At 40.2% G+C, this 22,847-nt stretch overlaps 1 protein-coding gene across 5 annotated transcripts in view; it reads right to left on the minus strand.

The window, feature by feature from the left end:
* Window positions 1-267: 267 nt before the first annotated feature.
* ncor2 (nuclear receptor corepressor 2) overlaps window positions 268-22,847 on the minus strand; it is a 108,824-nt gene continuing 86,244 nt past the window's right edge. For 2 of the 5 annotated variants that reach the window (XM_051904429.1, XM_051904428.1), the window contains 27 exons: window positions 21,189-21,606; window positions 20,632-20,737; window positions 19,051-19,291; window positions 17,362-17,409; window positions 16,862-17,023; window positions 16,513-16,625; window positions 16,246-16,348; window positions 16,067-16,165; window positions 15,842-15,945; window positions 14,327-14,474; window positions 14,104-14,226; window positions 13,902-13,976; window positions 13,595-13,809; window positions 12,944-13,304; window positions 12,653-12,865; window positions 11,026-11,280; window positions 10,646-10,741; window positions 10,293-10,535; window positions 9,669-9,849; window positions 9,055-9,575; window positions 6,980-7,083; window positions 5,877-6,214; window positions 5,491-5,627; window positions 5,310-5,363; window positions 4,980-5,198; window positions 4,488-4,655; window positions 268-3,220 (listed from right to left, as the gene is read on the minus strand). In XM_051904429.1, coding sequence (XP_051760389.1) covers window positions 3,024-3,220; window positions 4,488-4,655; window positions 4,980-5,198; window positions 5,310-5,363; window positions 5,491-5,627; window positions 5,877-6,214; window positions 6,980-7,083; window positions 9,055-9,575; window positions 9,669-9,849; window positions 10,293-10,535; window positions 10,646-10,741; window positions 11,026-11,280; window positions 12,653-12,865; window positions 12,944-13,304; window positions 13,595-13,809; window positions 13,902-13,976; window positions 14,104-14,226; window positions 14,327-14,474; window positions 15,842-15,945; window positions 16,067-16,165; window positions 16,246-16,348; window positions 16,513-16,625; window positions 16,862-17,023; window positions 17,362-17,409; window positions 19,051-19,291; window positions 20,632-20,737; window positions 21,189-21,606 — 5,042 coding nt within the window. In that variant the 3' untranslated portion in view covers window positions 268-3,023. The remainder of the gene's footprint in view (window positions 3,221-4,487; window positions 4,656-4,979; window positions 5,199-5,309; window positions 5,364-5,490; window positions 5,628-5,876; window positions 6,215-6,979; window positions 7,084-9,054; window positions 9,576-9,668; window positions 9,850-10,292; window positions 10,536-10,645; window positions 10,742-11,025; window positions 11,281-12,652; window positions 12,866-12,943; window positions 13,305-13,594; window positions 13,810-13,901; window positions 13,977-14,103; window positions 14,227-14,326; window positions 14,475-15,841; window positions 15,946-16,066; window positions 16,166-16,245; window positions 16,349-16,512; window positions 16,626-16,861; window positions 17,024-17,361; window positions 17,410-19,050; window positions 19,292-20,631; window positions 20,738-21,188; window positions 21,607-22,847) is intronic. The other 3 variants (XM_051904432.1, XM_051904430.1, XM_051904431.1) reach the window with 2 other exon arrangements.

Genomic DNA, 22,847 nt, shown 5'->3' on the forward strand with positions numbered 1-22,847 from the left:
AGAAAATACTCAGCAATAGGGTTAACTTATGAATTTGCACATGGTTTGTCTTAAAGCATATTAAAAACACCACACAGACATATAAACAACATTTAAAAACTTAATTTTCACCACAGGGGGACTTTGAGAAAGTCCCATACCTGGAAATGACAGGTTGCAAACCTCCCTGATATTGGCATGCTCTCCATGACTATGAGGACTCTGATGTATTAAGTTGGATAAGATGTTTAGCATTAACCCTCCCCCCAAAAAAAGACAGCAAACAAATCAATGGCAATAAGCTTTTTATTTAAACATTAAGGCAGTGTCTGTTTTTTTTTCCGGTTTAATTTTTACACTGCTATCCACAAAGCTTGCTGGTGGCCATGTTGAAATACAACAGTGTGAATATCAATCTTGCAGCAAATCACATAAATATTTACATCCTTTTAGGTCTATTTACACTCCTCGCTATAATACAGTGGGTCTTAATACAAAAGAAAGAAAAGGAATATGCACAAAATGGTTGTACAAAAACAGATGCCACCCAAATACCCACTTAACCTTTTCACTCTAAAGAGGGGCGACTATTACCGCTGTTTTCCCATCTCGCTCCTCTTCATTTGTTTTAATCTCTCAGCTTTGTTTACGTTTATCGGTTACAAATAAAACGGCGCCTCGTCTAAGGAAAGTGCAATACTGTCCTCAGCAAAAGATCAAACAAACAGTCAATATAGAGGAAAAAAGGGCTCGCTATACAAGAAAACACTGAACTTTAGAGTGACTTGTCCACTAAATACAATACTGTCTGGAGTGATATGTCAGAGAATGAATCTCAAAATCAGAGCATTCTGGGATGTTTGTGTGGTTGTTAAGGTTAACAAAAAAGTATAGCTACTGTTTGCAGACCCCATTTGGGGACCTTGATGAGAGTGTATTTGGGATTGAAGTGACTGAAGATAAAGCCCATTTTACAAAACCACACTAGGTAGTGCACTAAAACTGTCCTTGACCACCAAAGCAACAACAAAAGCCCTCAAACCGGATAAAACCCACTGCTGAACTTTAAGTTTCATCTTTTAATTAGCTTCCAAAAATATCCCCAAAGTCTGGAGGTTACAATGAATATTGCAGTTTGAACTGTTAAAGATACCTTTCATAGTGACAAATAAAAGTCAAACAATACGAATTAAAACATTTCATTATATCTAATATGCATGCAAAACAATTAGTAACCCCACCACTGAGGTGGTCCGAAAGAGAGGCGTTTTAGAGAGACTGACACAGTCAATGTCTCCTTCACGATTTTAAATTGTGCCTGTGTGACAAATTGTACAACTCTGGCATAACAAGGAGCAAACAATAAAAAAAAAAAAAAAAAGGAAAAAAAAAAAAACTTGTGCGTAGTCACTTGGTAGTTTTAACTTCAGAAATGTATGTCAAATACATGGCACTTAACACTAGAATTATCTTTAAAACTGTACAGCGTGAAGGACTACAGGTTATATGAGGTGTGGCATCTGCTCACCTCTTTATTCTATTATGCAGGATATATCATCTCCTCATATGAGCCCACGGGGGGGAAAAAACAACCCGAACCCTTCATTCAAGCACAAAGAGCGAAAGTAAAGCAGCTCTCAGTGAGTGTCATGTCAAAGGACTGGCCAGACAGCATGGCTTTAACTCTTGAACAAATAGGTGACGTGAAAACATCAGGTTTGTTGGGACATTCAGACCCGATAAAGCAGCTTCCTCTAAAGATGCGTCCACTCGCTCAACTCTCTGCCGGTGATTGTCGCTAGAGAGTGGAACACTCGACGGGGTAGGTGAAGAAACAAATCAACAAAACACTGTATAAGAAATTAACAAAATTAAATGCTGTGTAAAAAGTTGCATTCAGGTCGGCATCTGTTGAAGGACACCAACAGGAACCGTTTGCTGACTAAGTGCTTAACTCATTACAAAAAAACATGCAATCAAGTTTCATGTACATAAAAAAAACAATCCAAAATAGTTCAAAACTAAATGAAACGTCTCCCATCAGCTGTCACAGAGATGACAGAAAAGAATATTATTGGTCAGCTAGAGTCGTTTCTGAGTGTCAAAACTAAAGTAAAAAATGAAGGTTTGATGTCAAAACGTGTGTACCCTGTAAACCAATGATATGGTCACCCATGTAAACTCTCTGAAATAGCAAGATAAGGACAGAATGTTACAGGATGAAATTTGCTTCAAAACCAGCACGGTTTAGCACAGGGATCAGCTAACCTGCCTCTCTGAAGGTCTTGTTTCATCACACACAATCGGATGGCCCAACAGCATCAAACCAGTTACAAAAAAATTACAGGGTCATGTTTGCAACACATGAACACTCCCAGAAACCATAATGAAGGGCTACAGATGCATATGAGAACTAAGAGGACGTACATGTGTTTCTGCAGAGGATTCATCCAGCCTTTGCATTATGCCACACACACAAAATAAACAGTTTGCAGTTGTTTTACAGTATAAGAGTATGTGTCCTGAGCAGTCTAATGAGGAATGCTCCAAAATGTGTCAACAAAACAGACAAGTCCATGAGTCAACTCTTATAAGGCCAGCAAAACAAAATAGAAGTGTGTGTTGTGTGTGTGTGTGTATATATATATATATATATATATACACACACACACACACACACAACAAAAAAAAACTAAAAAGTGATTTTTCCAACGAGTAGTCCTGGAGTGACGGCACACGCTAATACATGTGTGCGCATTCACAAACACAGACACATCAACACACGTCTGTGGCCATGTAATGCTCTTTCACTAACAGCTTGCGTGCGTGCGCTAGGGATCGATTACGGGATGTGTGTCTCTGTATGTATGAATTTGTGTGAAGAGGTATCAGAGGGCATGAGCGCAGATGGATGTATGTTCCCATAAGTTTGTCAGAATGGACATGAGTACGTGTGTGTTCACGAACATCCCTGTTTACAGTAACAAGTTTCTGTTCATAAAGCAGCAAACGTTCAGTCCTAGTGTACGCGGCGTGAGTTGTGTTCACTCGCTGTCTGACAGGGTCTCGTATTGAGAGCACAGCAGAGGTTTGGGTTCTTCCTCCCAAGTGCGGGGCTGAGTCTGGCCCTGTGTGGGCGCCGAAGAGCCTGGATGTGTAGGGGAAGGTGAGGGTCCCGACATGATCCCGCTGGGGAGACGCATCTGCATGGTCAGGGGATTACAGGGGAATGGAGTGGGGCCTGAGAGGAGGAACCAGAAAAAAACATCAGCAAATATAGATGAATAAATACATAGAGATTACCATTCAAAAGTTTGGGGTTGGCAAGATTTTTTTATGTTTTTGAAAGAAGTCTCTTATGCTCACAAAGGCTGCATTTATTTGATCAAAAATGCAGTAAAAACTGTATTATTTAGAAATGTTGTTACAATTTAAAATAACTTTTTTATTTGAATATATTTTAAAATGTAGTTTATTCCTGTGATATCAAAGCTGAATTTTCAGCATCATTACTCCAGTCTTCAGTGTCACATGATCCTTCAGAAATCATTCTAATATGATGATTTGCTGCTCAAGAAACATTCCTTCTTAATATCAATGTTGAAAATTTTTGTGACATTATAAATAGCTACGTTTACATGGACACCTTTTGTTTCAATCGGGAAAAAATCATTCCGATTGATGAATCTGAACGTAGTGTTTACATGAATGCTAAATAAAGTGATCAGGTTAATGTGCATGTTTATGTCACAAGCTTCAAATAGGAATTGATTTTTTGACATGCGAGCACTGAATAAATATACAGTTTCCCGCTATTTGCGCATATTATTCTCCTACATCTTTTGCTGTGCTGCTTATATTGATCAAGCAGTAAAAACACCCCTTCTTGCTCCCAAAACAAGGTGTCTATGGATGAGAGTCTGAAACAAGGACTGGTGGGACATTGTCCTTCTCCACTTCACCGACGATGAGTGGAAGAATTTTAGACTGACATGACAGTCATTTACGACACTTCATTGAACAACAACAACAGCTCGTTCCTCGCGTCATACATCATTGCACCATCTCTGTCACCTGAACATGTGCAATACTTTCCAGTCTCAGTTTTCAATCTAATCAAGTGTTTACATGTCCTCTCGATCAGATTAGAAAAGGTTTAAAATTTTTAATCGGATTTGGCCAATTCCGATTGATGTGGCTACATGTGACTTTTTTTATTCCAACTGTGCTACTTGTCAGATTTCATTCGGATTATTAGGGTCCATGTAAACGCAGCTAATGTCTTTTGATCAATTTAATGTGTCCTTGCTGAATTAGAGAGTTAATTTCTCTCTCCCTCTCTTAAAAAAAATCTTACTGACCCTACATTTTTGAATGGTAGTGTAGATTTGTAGATCTAATTTTGCATTAAACATAAATTAAGCAATATATATTATATAATAAAAAAATACTTGTCCAAATGCATTGTTGGCAACATTTGATTAGTTTCTCGCCTGGACTGTACGTACCTGTAGATGAAGGCCTGTCCTCCCACACTCTGTTGGTAAGTGGGGTGTGACGGTTACAGTCTCCCTCAGAGTGGACAGAGGACACAGATGAAGGTCTCTCACCTCCAGACAGACCAGGACCAGGAGACTTAGTCTTGCGACCATTAGAGCGCCCCCCTTTGGATTTACCTGAACCCAAACACAGGGCACAAATCAGACACATTCAGACAAACAAATATTAAATCTTTTAATGCCATTTATGACAACGCTTCCCCGCCATTGACAAGTTTTTCCAGCAATGCAGGTGCCAAAATGGACAGGTTAGGTGACATGTCCTTTACCTCAAAAAAACAACAAAACTACAATTACTGCATTAAATACAGGTTCGTCCTGTAATAATATGCTGTTAATAATTTATTATCTTTGTGGGGACATTTGGTCCAAAAAAGGTGTCAAAACCTGACACATGCTGCCATGAAGGTAGGTGAATTATCAAGGGTTTATTTGGCGCACCTGGCAGGGAGTAGGGGTCTTCAGAACGCCCATCCGCTGAAGCTGGTGGCACGACAGCAGCTGGTACGCCAGCATTCATCGAGTTGACAGAGTTGGACGGCGAGCGATCGTCCATCTGTTCATCATATTTACCCATGAGGGCTTTCCTGATGATGGCCTCCAGACCTATAGTATTACCACTGGCCTCTGGTGCCGGGTGACTGCGCACGCTCACAGGTCCTATGAAGAGATGTTACAGTGGTTGTGTTAACTTTTACTTCACACAGTCCTGTTCTTTGTCAAGCTTTTCCTGAGACACAGGAAAGCAGTTTAAAAGGCGGAGCTGCTCACCTGCATTTGTAGAGGCAGGCATGTTGAAGATTTCTGTCCCAGGTTGGCCCTGGTCTAAAAGGGAAACAGAAAAAGATAAGTTTGAGGCCTTTTAGCCAGAAACAAACATGCACATCAATGCCAGTTATTTTCTCTGCAAAAAAAACTACAACAAAAAACTGATCGAGTCGCATGAACTTACTGAATTCAGCCTCTGCTCCAACCACCATCTTTTTAATCATTTCCTTCTTGCTCTTGACAATGGCGGAGTTGCTCTCAGTCAGTTTACTGAAGAAGGCTGGTGGTTGAGAGCTACTGGCCGGAGAACGAGATCCCATACTGAGACAAAAGTAGAGAACAATTAATGAAAATATAGTACGAAAGATGTCCAATTCATGAATGAAACCTTCAACTGAGTCAAATATTTTTAATGATTCTTTCAAGAATTGGATAGAACCAGACAGTGGACTGAGAACCTCTAAATTGTTGTTTTGAACAGTTTATTGTGAAACTGTTATAAAGAACTGATTCATGGTAATGAGTCTGACTTCTATCCCTATTGTGTGAATGCCTTTGTATGTTATATACCCTTGCTCTGCTTGTTCATTGGGGTAGGCGGCTCCTGGCGTCTCAGGCTCCGAAACCCCTGGTGGTGAAACCGGTTCAATCCCATCAGCAGCCAGACTCACTGGAGACGCCTTACTCTGAGGAGGAGACCTGTCTCTCCCTCTCTCCCTCTCCGCAGCAGTGCCTTCTGGGGTGTAGCGGGCATTGGGTTCGGTGGGTGTCTGGGCTTGGGGGGTGCTAGGTGGACGGGTGAGATCCAGCACAGGGGAGTTGTGATACCCAAACACAGGCTGCAGAGATGATTGACCTCCCATCTGACCTTGCTGTGACTGGCGTGTGTAGTCTTTAGTGATCACCTCCTGTAAAGAGAAGACGTCCATTTGATGATGAGCATGAAGGGAACAAGTACACATTTCTATTCAGAAGGACAACACTCTTACTCATGTGATACTGTTAAAAGTTAATATTTGGGCATTTTTTATAATTACCTTATTAATTGTTATCCGTGTCGAATTCTTAAATTAAAACCAATTACTTTAATCTTAATACTATAGACTGTTACCAGTAAAATTTTATCAACAGACTGTTTGATACTGCTCAAAGGTGTCATATATGTATTTTCACAACAGTTGCATAATGTACATGACCTACATATAAATGAGAAATTTAAAAAAGAGGAACACTGCAAAACGAATCTCGTACTCACTGAGAATTTTCGAGAGTGTAGAATTCAGTCAGTGTGCGCACTGAACAAAACTCTCAACATTTTCAGTGGTGACTAACCTAAACACCTCTGAATGGTCATTGAATTCATATGCTCAACAGAAACGTGTGATTGGTTATAATGCTCAACCCTGCAAAAAATGCGTAAAAAGAAATCTGATGCAACGTGCGCAGATCTTAATGTAATGTTGCAAATTGACACTTATGCGTGTTCACTTTATTCACAACATAAATAGATTTAGTTAAATTGTGCAGGGGCATTTTTTGCCCCCTTGAATTTGTTGGGCATTTTCATGACATTTTTGCCCCAAGCCCCTGTTAATTTCTGACCCAGGTTCTGACTCAGAAATCTAATGAGCCACTTTCAACAAAGAAAATGTCTTGATCTGACAGACACTTACGCTGATGTGCTGGGCGAGGGTGACCACTCTCTGAGAGCCTTTGATGGCAGAGGATGGCTGCTGACCTGGAGAAAGTCTATCCTCAGACCCATACAGCTGATGAGCTGCAGAGAGGACAGGGAAGCACACACACAGGTGGAGAAGAAGACATGAAAGTGCAATTGAGTATGGTGTGGCAGAAGCTCTGGAGTACTCTGAAGTTAAGAGCAGAGACGGGTGTGAAAGCAGTGCGGTCACATACAGGCTCTGGGATTACTTAATGACTTGCTCACATGTGTGTTCAGAGATCAAGCCAACATTATGGAGGCATCTGACTGTAGCAGAGCACTGTGCCGACTGAATGCTTAAGAAATGCTTAGAACAAAAACACAACAATAAAACAGAAGCAAAATGTGTTTCAAATGAGCTGTGAAGGTTGGAGAGGTGGATACATCTGCTTGATTACCAGGAGTAAGAGTCAAAGAGATTTTCCTTTTTCCTGCAGCTGTACATTTGTATTGTTTCACTTTCTCCACACTACGCAGGCTTGAACAAAGTATAGACCTTTATTGGTAATTTGATCTAAAATCCAAGGATAACATTGGTTAAATGTACCAATGTAAATCATAAAGAATTAATGATTTTGGAATCATTACGTGGAATCAGAATTAAGGTACGTAGCGATTCTTTTAGCATTTTTGCAGAAGCCCCTCTGATAAATATGATCATAACAATATACACTACCGTTCAAAAGTTGGGTGCTTAGTGCTCAAGAGAAAGTTCTTATTGAAAACAGTTGTGCTGCTTAATATTTTTGTTGAAATCATGATTCTTAGAACATTATAAATGTCTTTACTGTCACTTTTGATCAATTTAATGCATTCTTGCTGAATAAAAGTAAATCCAGAAAAAAAAAATTAAAAATCTTAATGACCTTAAACTTTTGAACAGTGTGTACTAAAATTAATAACATGACTCATGCGTTCAATAGCTTTGAGGATTTGAGAGATATGAGGATTTTGCCTGATTCATTAAAAAAAAAACCTAGTTCATAAGAGTCATTTATATGTGAATCAAACTACACTGGCTTTTGTGCAACAGCCAAGGACTCGGTAGTATTGTCTGAGTCTTTCACATTCATTTCAGACTGCAAGCTCACAAAACAATTTCTGCTGTAGATTCAGTTAAATGTATTTTAGTAACACGTTCTGCATGGCAGAAGAATGCAGATGTTCAACAACCGTTAAGGAACCAAACACCTTGAAATTCTTTCAGGTCCAGATCCATCTTGACCCTCTTTCTATATAACTTGTGTAATTGTTTGCTTCATGCAGCTATCAAACTGTCATAGTGCCAGAGTGCCCTCCCTCCAAAACAGGAAATGAAACAGGAAGCAAACACGAAGAGCTATGAAATGTTCCCCAAATGGAAAAAAAAGAAGAAGAATAGGGGAACACAAGAGGCAAACCGATAAGGAAGTTATGAAACAATGAGCAACCACATCACTGTTGAATGAATGAGCTCTTAAAGTTCACCTCAGGATCTCTCTGGTCTAGAAAAGCTTGTCTCCAGACACGTGATTCTGGACCGTTAGGGCAGAGTGAATTATCAGTTCACTAAGTTATACGCCTGTGGCCGTTTCCGAGCAGAAGCTCAAATCGTTTAATGTGCTTCAATATTTTAAACTGTGGAAGTTTGGACCGAAACGTGCAGAATCTCCCCTTGAAAATTATGATTTGGCAAAAGGTCTAATGAGTTTAGGTGATACAAAATGGGGAGGAAAACCTTTGGTGGTCTTTAAGCAATGCTTCAGATGCCAAAAAAGATAAAAAGCAAAGGGTAGAAGCATATTCAAAGTAAACAAAATGAACCAAACCGAAAGAATAATGGAAATTGGGTTGATTCTGATCAATGCCAACCACCACAAGCGTGCACTAGGCCACAGACGTAAGGGGGCGGGGATGGGGCAGGGGCGCAGGAGGGGTAGAGGAATGGTGGAGGGATGGAAAGGTTTTGGGTGGATTGGTAGAGAATAGGAAGGATGGGAAGGGGAGGGAAGGTGGCGTTAACGGCCCAAAGGTCCCAGAGCGTCTTACCATCACAGGTGCCGTTGGTCGCGAGCGCACCAGTCTCTGGCATCGCCGCATCACAAGAAATTTGATGCATGATTATCGCGTTTATGAAGTTGGCCGCTGTCATGGTGGTCTTACCGAGTGCTCGAAGTTCGTGTTCCTGTATGGACATCACTTTGTTTTGAGTCTTTTCCCTACTTGACGCGCTGCTGACGCCGTCCCCACCGCGGGACGGGATGGAACTGCTGCCGCTGTTGCTTTCGGGAGCCAGCATGGGGTGCCCTCGACTCGTGGACAGACCGAGGTGGGCACCAGAGGCCTGGCTGTACGGGTATGCCCCACCAGGACTAGCCAACTTGGGGTCAGACTTGGAAGAGGATGAAAGGTCCTGATGTTTGGGCAGACCTCCTCGCCCATGGCTTTTGCCCCCATCTCTACTTGAGTCTTTAGAGTTTGGGTCCGTACCGGATGGGTAACCCTCGCTGGGTAAACCAGACCTCTGGAGGTGCCCACTGAAGCCCGGGTAGCGAGCAGAACCTGGTTGCCTGAAGAAAGGTAAAGATAAACAAATTTAAGCCAGCTTCATCACATTTATCTCATTAGATTGACCATTTGCAGTATGAGAGGTGGAGACTCACCGCAGCACAGAGGGACTGTTGTGCTCAGAGTTGGTAAGGCTCTTAGAGCTGGTGTTGTGCAGGACACTGGGTCTTTGCTGCAGGCTGTCCTGGGGACGGGGGGAGAGCGGGGACGACTGGTGACTGTATGGATGAGAAGGGGGACGAGAACTGCTGCTGCCGCCCATTTGTTCTGGTGCTCCTGTTTGGACACAATGTTTGGATGTTTAGCAATAATGGTTTGCATACTGACTATTGACTAAAGCACACTAACGCTGAAATAAAATAAAATATAAATATTAGATGAAAAACTTTCAAAATTACTTCATCTGAAATAAATGTTTAAAATTATTTAAAATAAATTAAATTAACACTATATAGAAATAAAAACCTCCAAAAGCTAATAAAAACGTCAAAAGTACATAAAATTACTAAAATAAACAACAAAAAAACCCTGAAAATGTAAAAATAAATGCAATTTTAAAATATTAATAAATACTATAATAGTATATAAACAGTAGTAAAAAAGCTGTAAATCAATTAATGATTTATCAAATTAACTATTAAATCTGCCAAAATTATACCATACAATTAATACTATATGCCCCCAAATGTAGACAGTACAAAGACGGTAAGGGCGCTCACCTGGTCTCCATATAGGGGCGTGCTCCACGTTACCATGACCGAGAGACTTGTCTCTTTCTCTTTCCCTGTCCCGATCTTTTTCACGTTCTCTCTCTCGTTCTCGCTCCCTGTCCCTCTCTCGCTCTCTCTCGCGATCTCTCTCTCTTTCGCGCTCTCTTTCTCTCTCCCTCTCCCTCTCTCGTTCTCTTTCTCTCTCGGAGGACGTTGAACTGCCTTGGATCTTGCTCATGTGAGAGGCTCCCACTGTTAAGAGAGAATAAAATATAAAGTGAAGTGAATAGCACTTGAATAGCACTGAAAATTAGTTTTTAAATCACCATGTGGAGTGTTTGAGTGAGTGTACTGCTCTGTACCTGGAGAGATTGGAGAGGTGTTGTAGGCTCCGCTGGGGAAACCTGGAGAGGTTCCTGGGATGTATGCGATACGATCCATGGGAGATGCAGATGTTCCTGCAAATAAACAGAAAAAAAAATGAATGTGCCTCTGACGATCATATGTTAATATAACATGTAATATTTAATATGATTGCCCATATTTACATATCAGTGCCAATTTCTGTATTTAGCTAAATAAAAGCTTCCACCAGGTCACTGACAGTTCTTCAAAAAAGTGAGAATTCCCCATCGTTTACTAACCCTCATGTACTTCTCAGTGAATTAACTACTTAAATTGTGCTCGATTTCCTTAGAAGACTTGTGAAGGACAAGCTATGGCCCCTTTGAGGACCCCTCACCTCTAGGTGTGGGTGAGTAGGCTAAGTTAAGGGATTGTTCTCGAGGGGTGAGGCCTCTGAGCAGGTCAGGTCTCTGGGCAGCCATGGCAGCAGCGGCGGGCCATTGGTGCATCTGCTGGGAGGTAATGTAGTCATTGAAGAGAGTTTGTCTGTTCTCCAAGGCTGCTGTTTCAGGGAAACCTCTGATCAGATAGGGTGGATAGGGGTGAGGGTAGCCAGGAGCGGGGGCCAGGTGACGGGGCAGGTAATACGCTGCTGTGGAGAAAATAAACAAAGTCAAACAGAGACAATACATAATACAATACAAGAGAACACAAAAGAAGGGCCCTTTTAGCTGAGAGCTAGAAGAGGAAGAATAAAGTAAGGAACCAAGAGCAATAAACATATATATGTATATGCAGGAAACTTGCATGCCCCCTAAATTGTGTTTTGGTCTGATAAGAAAAGGTCAAACAGAATGGTCCATTACATCACAGTGGGATATATAAAGATTAGGTTGGCGTGACCGGTCAAATGTTAATGTTGCAAAGATAGACGGAAATAAATATACGAGGTGTGGTTTTAAAACCTTTAGAACAAAGTCAGCGAAACTAGTACTTTTAAATACCATATCTTACGTCGTGCAAAACACTGTTTCTGGAAAAGCAGATGAACTACTGTGAATTACTAATTCTGAGAAACATCATCACTCAGACAGTAGCTGGAACGCTTCCAATATCTGACAAAACACCAAAATACCTAAGATGTATCTCTTAACATATATGAACATGTGAATACAATCGGCATATTCTTGGATATCACAACATGAATAAAATAAAACCGTAAAAGAAACAAATGAGTAACAATAATGAATAAATACTTGAATATATGATGATGGTTAATATATGAAGTAGGAATACATGAATTTAAAGATCATAAAATTGATAAGGAACCAATCATAAATGTATAATATGGATAGAAATAATGTGAATAAAGAAAATCATCAAACGTTGATCTTTTGGACACACCAATGATATATTTAAATTAATTTCAAATACACTATCATTCATAAGCTTGGGATCGGTAAGATATTTTGTTAAAAGTCTCTTTTGCTCACTAAGGCTACATTTATTTGATCAAAAATACAGTAAAAACAGCAATATTGTAAAATTATATTACAATTCAATATAACTGTTCTATTTTAACACATTTTCATTTTATTCCTGTGATGGCAAAGCAAAATTTTCAGCAGCCATTATTCGAATCTTTAGTGTCACGTGATCTTTCAGAAATCTTTCACTAATTTTTTAGTGTCACATGATCTTTCAGCATTTATGTCTTCACGGTCACTTGATCAAATTAACGCATGTTTGATGGATAAAAGCATTAATTTCTTAAAATTAAAAAATAAACTTACTAATCCCAAACTTTTAAATAGTAGTGTATATGTAATTTCAAAATAATTTAATTAATTTGAAAATAAAAAAATAAAAGAGAAATTCCAAATAAATCATATAAAATAAAAGGTAAAATCTGTAATTTTACTTTCCATAAAGTTTTTCATTAATTTTAAGATTTTACAAACATTTTACAGGCATTTTAAAATTCCCTGTCATTTGTACTGCTAAATTGCAAATGTGTGCAATACCTGGGTCAATTGGGATGCCCCTGGGGAGAGTTGCAGGGTCAAATGATAGAGGTATCTGGCCACGGTGGTACATCTCTGTTCCCAGCCCCTGCAGGATCCTCTCATAGGCCAAAGACGCAGTGTGCTCACCCACCGTTAGTGGAGACTTAGTAGAGCTCGCCTCTCGAGGGGTGGGAGTGGCCTTTCTCTCCTGCTGCTGAGCCTTACTAGAGCCTAACACACAGAGCAGTTTTAAAACCTCATAAAACTCACACCAGCTACTGAATGCTATTGACTGGTAGAACATGATACCTTCATGTGCACGCTGTGAGGTTTCTCTGCTGGACAGTGGAGAGGCTCTGTGTGAGGGTGGAGGATAGCCAGATCTTTTGTGATCTTCATAGCCCACTGGACTGTGGTGGGGTCTGCTGCTCTGCTCTCCACTCATCGCCAGTGGGGAGGCACGGGACAGAGAGCTGGGGGCACTGACCACAGCGCTGGGTCGAGATTTGCTCCCCACCTCGTCATAGCGGGCCCTGTCAGACCCTCTGTGCTCAGTTCTGAGCTCTAGATGAGGGGCCAGTCCGGAGTAAGGCCGAGGAGAGCTGGCGATGATGGAGCGTACGTCATGACGCTTGGATGAACCAATGGGCTCTTGTTTCAGAGGGGTGCCCTGTAGAAGACACATTGAGTGAGCATTTGGTTAATTATAATTTCTACAGATATCCGTATTTAAAGCCTTGGTTTAATTTCATCAGCTGCAAAGGCGGTTTAATTTTTCGCCAATATATCAATTATCAATACCAAGATACCAAAGCCAAACTTCCTGCATTAATCCAAACCTAATATGATAACATGGCAATGAAAGTGTCATACTTTCAAAATTTTACCATATTTTAATTAATTTGGGAGATTTTCCACCACAACAAGTAAAAAAAAAAAAAAGTCAGATTTATAAGTCACCTGCGTGATTGAGCCCTCTTTGGGCTTGCCTATCACGACCCCCTCAGGAGGGATCAGGTGGATGGAGCGCCCTGCCTCTTTGACGGTGGGCACCATACTCTCATGAGAGCGTGATTTAAGAGAATCAGTGGGATGACCAGGGCCACGGGGTGATGGAGAGCCCTCTCTTTTCATCTGTTTAACCTCCCGACGCTGACAGTCATCTCGTGGGATTCCTGAGAGAGAAAGAGAGCAGACAGACAATGAACACCTCAAGCTAACGGTGGTCAGTCAAGGCTGTGGCCTGTGTTTCTGAGATCATGCTGACCTTGGGATATGGATCCACGGATGTGGTGTGGATGAGGACTATCACGCTCATGAGGCATTGCTCGACTGATCAAGCCTGCAGAAGAGAGAAAAGGCAGGTTAAGGAATGTAAACTGAAAAAACGAGAAATGGTGAAACTTCATATCCGTGATTGATTAAAAAAAAATAAAAAAAAAAATAAAAAAAAAGTGTCTTATGCTTACCTTCAGCGGCAGATAGTGAGTCTCTGATGGGTGGCCCACGAGAAATGCCAACCTCCATCATCTCATAGGATCTCTTCATCCCAGCCATGTCCCCACGACCCTCTTCCTTAGAATTTGGACCCCCTGTGTGATCAAACACTCACAAAAGTAAGAGACTAGTTCTGTCCTTATCACTTTATCTTTGTCACAAGTTGTGAGCATTTACATATTTGTGTACACTTACGGTCAAAGGAAAGGATGTGTGCACCGTCGCACTCATAGACTACACGCCCCTTGGAAGGAGTGTCTTCTCTGCTTCTCTCCCTGCTGGGGCTGTCCTCAGTGATTAGACGGGTTATTGTGCCCTTATACAAAACATCTGCAGGAGTGCCCTGAAAGAGATGAAAAAAAAAAAATGCTTTGTTTAAATTTGTCATAAAATTAAAGTTGCGATCATCTCTTCTTCCCTATTTTAACCCTAAATATGAGTGAATCGACTTCTCAAACAAGAAAAAATTTAAGGTGGGACTTGAGGACTTGATTTTGATTGGATGGTTGTTGCTTGCTAATTGCTGCAGTCATTTTTATGCGAGTAACAGGTTGCTGGATGGGAGATTGTTTCCCAGCCCTCGCATCGGTGCGTACGTCACCAGAGAAGAGATGTTGTTGCAAGGACAAGTTAATGTTTTTTGTTTAAATATTATGAGGACACATGAATTTTATTTAAAAATTTCATTAATAAACACTGCAATGTTCCAACAATCAGCAGAAAAAAGGTTTTAGAGGCACAAAGTCTTTCAAAAAAATTATGAAAACTTTCACTTTTACTTTACTTTTGACATGCAATGATGAATTGTTTACCATAAAATAAGGGAAATTTACTAAGATAGCAACTGTGGTCAATTTTAATTTGATAATGACTTTAAATTTACACCATGCAATAAGTATAAATACTTAAAATAAAAAGTTAAAATACTCTCTCTAATTATAATGTGTACAGACAGCGGGTAAAAGACAGACTTCCTCAAGTCTGGCCTGGTTTGACCCTCGTGTTGTGAGATCAGAGAATTCAAAGCAGCAAGCACTTTGTGTTGCTGATATTTCATAATTAAATTTTTAGGTTATAATACTGAACAATGTATGTTAAAATGTGCTTAAATAAGAGGCTTGACAACTTCAAATTTGTCAAAAATGTTTCAGCTTCAAGCATACTACTTAAAATACCTTGTTTCGTACAGCTGCATATAACTACCTGTATCAGGTAGACAATGGCTCCTTATCTCCCAATAAATCTGCCAATAACTCTTCCAAATGTCAGAGTTAAACACAGAGCTTATCTCTGCACGCAGACTTGACCTTGGTCTGATTAAACGCTCGACCCAACAACATTCTGATTTGTTTGAGCATGTAATATGTGTCACAGAAGGTCAGTTGGCACACCGAGTGTGTGTTTGAGTGATCAGTAACGTCAGGCTGCGATGAGACGTGTAAACACACTAATAAAAGGGGAAAACAGGATTGGACGCTGTGTACCTGCTGTTGTGGCAACTGATTACCAGTTATGTCGTAATATGATGTGGTATGGCTGTGACGCAAACTGCTTGTTTCATTTGTTTGTCGAAGAGCCATTTATCTGAGCTGACTGCTCACTGTAATTTGTGTAAAATTTCATTCAATTGGTTGTGAATACATTTCAGTGTCACTTCTCTTTCACAAAAAAAGGACTAAAATGGCCTTTATAGGGAGGGAAGCTTCTTACCTGAGTGATCGAACCTCCTCTATATGAAATGGGAGGTTCTTGGTGCACACGTGTGCCAGGGATGCCCTTTGTGATGCTGCCACCCTGAACAGCTGGCATGGGGCCTGTGAGAGAGAGTAAATACTGTTTTCAATCTATTCACGGTATGAGCCCTATTTCTGCATTTTAATCTCTTTGAACTAAGACTGAATTGAGATGAGGGATGATGATTTGTCCCAAACTCACCCCGCGATGCAGCACTGTCCTGTGTGGAGAGATTCTCAGCCTGAGAGGAGGCAGCGCTACGCGGAGACAACTGCTCTTGTTTAACCACTGGAAACCCTCCTGAGGAGACAGAAAGAGACGTTGGATATGGAAAACGGATAGCTGACGTATGATCGCTCACACTCACGACTAACACTCACCCATTTTCCTCTGGTCCATCCAGGATAGACCCAAGGATCCTGGTGCTGGGATTTTCCCGTGGTCGGAGCCATGAGATGGGTTGTGCAATTGCACTGGAGTACCCTTCAATACAAAACAACAACAACAACACCAGCGTAATTATGCATGTACATATTAAAATGCCATTAAAACACTTTGAATGTACTGTACATAATATTGATGATTGGTCCCAGTAATACCACATCAAAAGAACATTGGTACTGTGAGAGATTAAGTGCTGCTCTTACCTGCGTGATAGAGCCGCCAGGTTTGGCAGAGGAGATGAGAGGAGGGGGTTCTGGGATATGTAGAGGCCGCACTGCAGCCATTCTCTCCTGTGGCTGTAGAGAGGAAGCCAATGCTGAAAGAGAGTGATTAAAACATTTATATATTAGGGATGTGCGCACGCAATGACTAATTTCATTAATGTTTAAATGGATTTTTTTTTATTCATATATTTTAATTAATATTATTTTATTATATTGTAATTTAATGAATGAATATATATGTTTATTTTATTATTATAGAATATTATCTGATATAAATAAATAAATCAAACATATTTTTTGGACTTTAGACAGGGCAGTATTGTCTTACAGGGATTGTAGTGTAGCAGCTGTTCGTGGCTGAATTTGGCCATGTCTCTGGGCGAGAGCTGGTACGGTGACATCACTGGCCGGCCTAGACTTACAGCCCGAATGTCATCAGCCCCGGGAATCTTTTTACCGTCCGCAAGAGGAGAGAATGCCCGGGATTTATCTGCACACATGGACAAAAACGTACAAAGATGACTGTCAAATGGAAGATTACTGGATAGCAGTCAATGTCACTCTTTTTTGGCGAAGGTGAAAATGACAAAGCTCAAATCATCACAACCCCTGCAACAAAAGCAGCAATCTCCAGTGTGAAAACACACGGATAGCAGTTATTCAGTTATTCCACTCATCATAAGGCTCATCAACACTGTAAGCTGGAATCTGCGAGCGTAGCGGCATGCAAACACATCTGCGAATCATTCACACTCCCAGAAATCAACACGCTTGATTAGAGTCTGATCTAACAGTATGTGAGTATGCGCGTGTGGTGTGTAAACCTACGTAATCCATGTAGCAGAGCCTGAAGCCATCTCTCGTTCCACTCCAGCTCTGCAGGGACAGACACACTGCAGCTCATCACATGGCCATGACCCAAGACTCTTTCTCTCCAAGTACTCAAAAGGAGCAGTTTTGTGACTTAATTTAGTGCTGAGTGGCCACAATAAGTAACACCACAAAAATATTTGCTTAATGAAATTTCCCTGTTGAGGACTCCTATTCATGGCATGTAGTGATACTGAGATTATGAGATAATCCCACCCTTTCCAGAAAAAGATGACTTTCTCTCTATGTCCTCATCCATTTAACTTCTTTTTAAAAGGCTTGTCTTTCATTCAGTGTTTAATCACCGACATGAAACTTTGTATAAAAAAAAAAAAAAAAAAGGCTTACAATGATATTTTCATGTTATGGTCGATACTAAAAATCTACACCAATTTGTCTGCACTCTTAATTTCATTTAAATAAAGAATATACAGAAGAGTTTAAGAAAAGGATAATGCACAGACAGTGATTATTGCAAAATAAAATAAAATGACCTGCTGACTGTATATTATCCCATGTATTATGCCAATCTTCAAATAAATAACAGTAATGGAACATGAAATATTGATTTGGGTTGAAACTTTTTTTTTTTTTTTTTTTACTTTGAAAGAGGCCAGAGTGATAAAAGAGACATAACATCTAGCACAGCTATGGAAATCATACACTTTAGTGGTCATTATACAAAAACATATTTGACAGCAGAATGCTGCAACTAACCTTTCAGACTCAAGTTTGCCAAAGAGCAGTGTAATAAATATGAAATTGTTCCTGATATTATAAAAAATAAGAATAACTTCTCTCAGCTCATACCATATCGTGCATCCTTAATTTGGGTTCAGAGAGTAAAGACTAGCAATGTTATTATATGTTTAAACATTTTTTTTAAAAAAAATTGGTTTTCAGCTTAGTTTCAATGGTTTTGTTTAAATGGTTTAGATCTTAAGCGAATTACTTTTTATGCATTTACAAGATTTTATTGAAACTAAACAAGATTTCTGTGTTTAGGTGTGGTCACATTAGCAAAGTTTTGGCAAAACTGGCAAAAAAAAAAAGATGATGGTCTATAGTCAACAGTGTAGTGATGTATGAAGCACAGCTCACACTTTTAAACCAAGCATCATTCTTATAGTTCTTATATTAATTCTTATATTAAGGCGGCAATTCCAGGTGACCAACTTAAACCCGTTGCAAAATCTGCATGGGGAAATCTTCTGCTCTGATATGAAATTCCAGATTCCTATTGAAATTACTGGATTTTGTCTGTGAAAATTTGCCAATGTTAAATGTGCATATCAGCCTTTTACTGAGACAGAATTAATTTCATATCTGCACATGTCAGGTAACAAGGTGAACTGCTGTTGATGGTTGTTCACTGCCTGTCTGTCTAAGTGGTTGGGTCTTGATTGAATACACCATCTTTTTTTTTTTTTTTTTTTTTACTATATTTACAACCAACACTCTTCACAGCGCTCAAAAATACAACAACCCTCGCTCACATGTGCACAGACACACACACATCAGAACTTGCTTACTGGTGGGGTAGACACAACCGAGGAAAACAATGGTGGTTGAGAAAGCTGAGGAGGGAAGCTGACTGAAGGAACAGATGAAAGGATAACGTGGGATAAGGAACAGAGAGCAGCTTACCCTCTCTCTCTCTGTCAGAGACACCAGGGCTGCGAGTCCTGACCCGTGGGCTGCTGGAGTCCCCGCCCCCTGGATAATGCTGAGATTTGGTTGGCTGTGGCTGCTGCTGCTTGGCCTCTTGGGATGATTCATGTGCCATGGTAATTTGCTGCTGATACAACGCAAGAGCATGGGGCATAGCCTGCTGCTTCCCTAGCAACCCAGGCCGGTTATCGCGTCCTGCTACCGACACCTCTGGCATCTACACACACAAATATACGCAAACTGTTTATTTTATGCTTATTATAAACCATTACACAAGACGTGTACATGTTTCTATTTTACTTAAAAGTGCCATATCATGAAAAACAGAATTAACAGGAAGAGGAGTTGTCCGATGTCATTAAAAAAACACCACGTTTGCTAAATCACAACTATAAGCACATGAACATGACAGCTAGGGGTGTGCAATAGTGACAAAAAATTATATCATGATACTTTCTGTGATTTTGTCTAAAACAATAATTTGCTGAGTGCGTTTTTGTTCTGGCACCTTGACTAGTTTAGGCCAGTCATGGAAAGCTGACTCTCAAAGCTTTTTATTTTCTTCATTCTGTGCGGTGATCAGTTCACAGCAGTGACAGAAATTCAATTTTCAAGGGGACAATATTTGCCCCTTAAATTGATTTCGAGGGGTATTTTTACCTTTATAAGGTCAACACAGTAGGTGGCATGAAAGTCACTGTCTTAATGGGTGACTCATTGAGTCATTCATTCAACCGATTGATTCAAATGGCTGATTAATTCAGGAATGAATCAAGTGATTGTCTTTATGAATGGGTGATTGAATCATTAACTCACCTGATCAAAAAAAAAGTGGATTCATTGAGTAATAAAACACCAATTTGTGTTACTCAGAGATGTGCCATGATTCTGCTGAGTATTTTCATTTGCAAAATGAAGCAAAAACAGACAATATTGCATCTAAAATGTATCTCCCAATATTAACTTAAATATATTGAACTGTCAATATCGCATTTGCAATCGGCAAACAGCACTTTGCTTCTGAGATACTGCTTAACTACATAATATGATTAAATTACAAGACAAAAACTCATACAGAGGCATTTTTGGGCCATTCTAACTGAATTATAATAGGCTACATCACACAGCAAAAGTGTTCACTATCAAGGTATGATTTTGTTTTTGCAAACATACTCAATGTCAGTCCGCACTCGAGGGAAAATATGTCCCTTAAAAAAAAAAAAAAGACTAATAAAGAAGAGAGGAAAAATTACAAGCTCCTCTTAAAACAGCACATATCAGTTTCCACACCTCTCCTCTCACCAGAGCTCAGTCCATTCAGCCGGCTGTTAGCTCATCACGAGTGTCTGAATAGCTAAGAGCAGAGGTGGAAAACTAGCATCTCATGGGATTAAAAACAGCTTTAGTAACCATGGCAACATGGAGAGAAGATGCTAATCTGTGTAATCTGGCCAGATATGGTAGTTGTTAATACAAAAACCTCATGAAATTCAAACCACAATTGACTGAACACGAATAACGGCAGGATGTAAAGCAGATGAATGTTGGCATACTCACTATAGGAGGTATGGCGGCCGCTCTCTGCTTGAGCTGTTTGAGGTCCAGCGGTTTCTGAACTGGAGAAGAGATCACTCCATCATGGGCGAAACTCAACAAACTCGGCCTAGGAGACGTCATTGTGTTGAGAGTGAGAAGAGCAGAGAAGTGTTATTGCTTAATATGGTCAGAGCCTCATTCTCTCTTATTTACTGTCTTCGTAAACAGCCCATTAATGCCACAAAACCACAAACACACACACTTAATCATCATCCCACCACACATAAACAAATATAGACTTTCCACATGCAATCGTATGGAAATGTAAAATGCAAAATACACAAAAGACAGCCAGACAGACACACACACACAATTCTCGCTCTGTTATGTTTGGCAAGCTCACAGGGTAATGTTTCCCCTGACTCGGCCAACATATACAGTGTTTGCTGTCATGGAAAAAATAGAGTCCTACAGGACAAATCAACAATCCCAGCCTTCTTAACCACAAAACACATCAGACCCCACCCAAGCAACCGATCAACCCTCATTGTCTCAAACACACACATGCACACTCTCACCTGTTCTTCTCTGAGCTTTCAGTCTCCTCCACCTCATCGGCGCTGCATGTGGCGCTGGAGTCGCTGTCGTGAGTTCCGCTCTTTCCTCCGTGCTCTTTCTTCTTGACCTCTTTCTTGCCTTCCTCCACCTCCAGGACAGGAGGCTTCTTATCCTCTCCTGCCACCTCCTTACCACCTTCGCCTGGCTCGATCTTCACTTCCTGCTTCACTCCTCCCTGCTCCCCTTCTCCCCTCTCCACTTTTGGCTTCTCATCCGGCCCCGTCTCCACAGCTGCCATGTCCTTGTCCGTGGAGGATGAGGAGGAAGTGGTGTTGGGTGCAGTTTTGGGCCGTGCCGAGCCCTCTTCTTTGACCTTACTGTCATCGGAGGAGCGTGGGGAAGGGAGGCTCTCGGTGTCTGAGCTGTTATTGGCTCCACCTGAAAAAAAAAGGTGATGGGAAGAATTGTAAGAGGGCAGGACATGGATGCCAGCTGATCTTTTGAGTGTGGTTTGCTTGGTAAAGCTGTTTTTATGGGTGATTAGGGGCACTTCTGACTGCTTGAAAATTATGTTAAAACATTTATCCCATGTCCTTGAATAAAGATCTGATTATAGGCTTGAGAGCCTTAATGGTAAAACACACTACTGTTCAAATGTTTAGGGTAGTAAGATTTTTTTTATGTTTTATGTCTCTTAAGTCTCTTATGCTTTTTGTGGAAATCATGATACATTTTTTTCAGAATTCTTTGATGAATAGGAAACTCAAAAGAACACCATTTATTTGAAATAGAAATGTTTTGCACCATTATAAATGTCTTTACTGTCACTTTTGATCAATTTAATGCAACCTTGCTGAATAAAAAGTATTCATTTCTTTCAAACTATTGAATGGTAGTGTGTGATTGTGTGCAATATTGATATTGTGTATGATGGTAATGACGTTTCACTTTTTGGAGAAATGGCTGGATAAACCTTTAACACAAGTTAGCCAAGCTGTCAATTAACTTTTAATACATTTTCTGACCGCTATGTTAAGTGTTTTGGTAATGACATTGAATAAACCTACACTCAGATCATGCTGCAAAATTGTAAAATGAATGACTGACTTCTGATCATCACTCTGCTGTCCTAGCAGAAGCGTGCTCTCCTCTCACTTCTCATTTCCATGATAACCAAACAAAGTTTTAGAAAAACTTCACTTCTCTCAATAATGTTTTGCATGATGGAAATGACAGAAGTATTGGGACAGTGATTCTTGGAGATGAGATGTACTAATATATTTTATATATGTTAGGGGTGTAACGGTACACAGAAGTCACGGTTCGGTACATACCTCTGTTTTGGGGTCACGGTTCGGTACGATTTCAGTACAATAGGAAAAATCGTCACACTTTAGTTTAGGGTCCAATTCTCACTATTAACTAACAAACTATAACTTTTGCCTCAATAAACCCGTAATTACTGCATATTAATAGTTAGTAAGGTAGTTGTTCAGTTTAGGGATTGGGTAGGATTAAGGGATGTAGAATATGGTGTAGAATAAGGCATTAGTATGTGCTTTATAAGTACTAATAAACAGCCAATATCCTAGTAATATGCATGCCAATAAGAAACTAGTTAATAATGAGAATTAGACCCTAAACTAAAGATTTACCAGACAAAGTAACAAATCCACAAT

This window comes from Ctenopharyngodon idella, chromosome 8 (genome assembly GCF_019924925.1).
Source record: "Ctenopharyngodon idella isolate HZGC_01 chromosome 8, HZGC01, whole genome shotgun sequence".
NCBI lineage: Eukaryota > Metazoa > Chordata > Actinopteri > Cypriniformes > Xenocyprididae > Ctenopharyngodon > Ctenopharyngodon idella.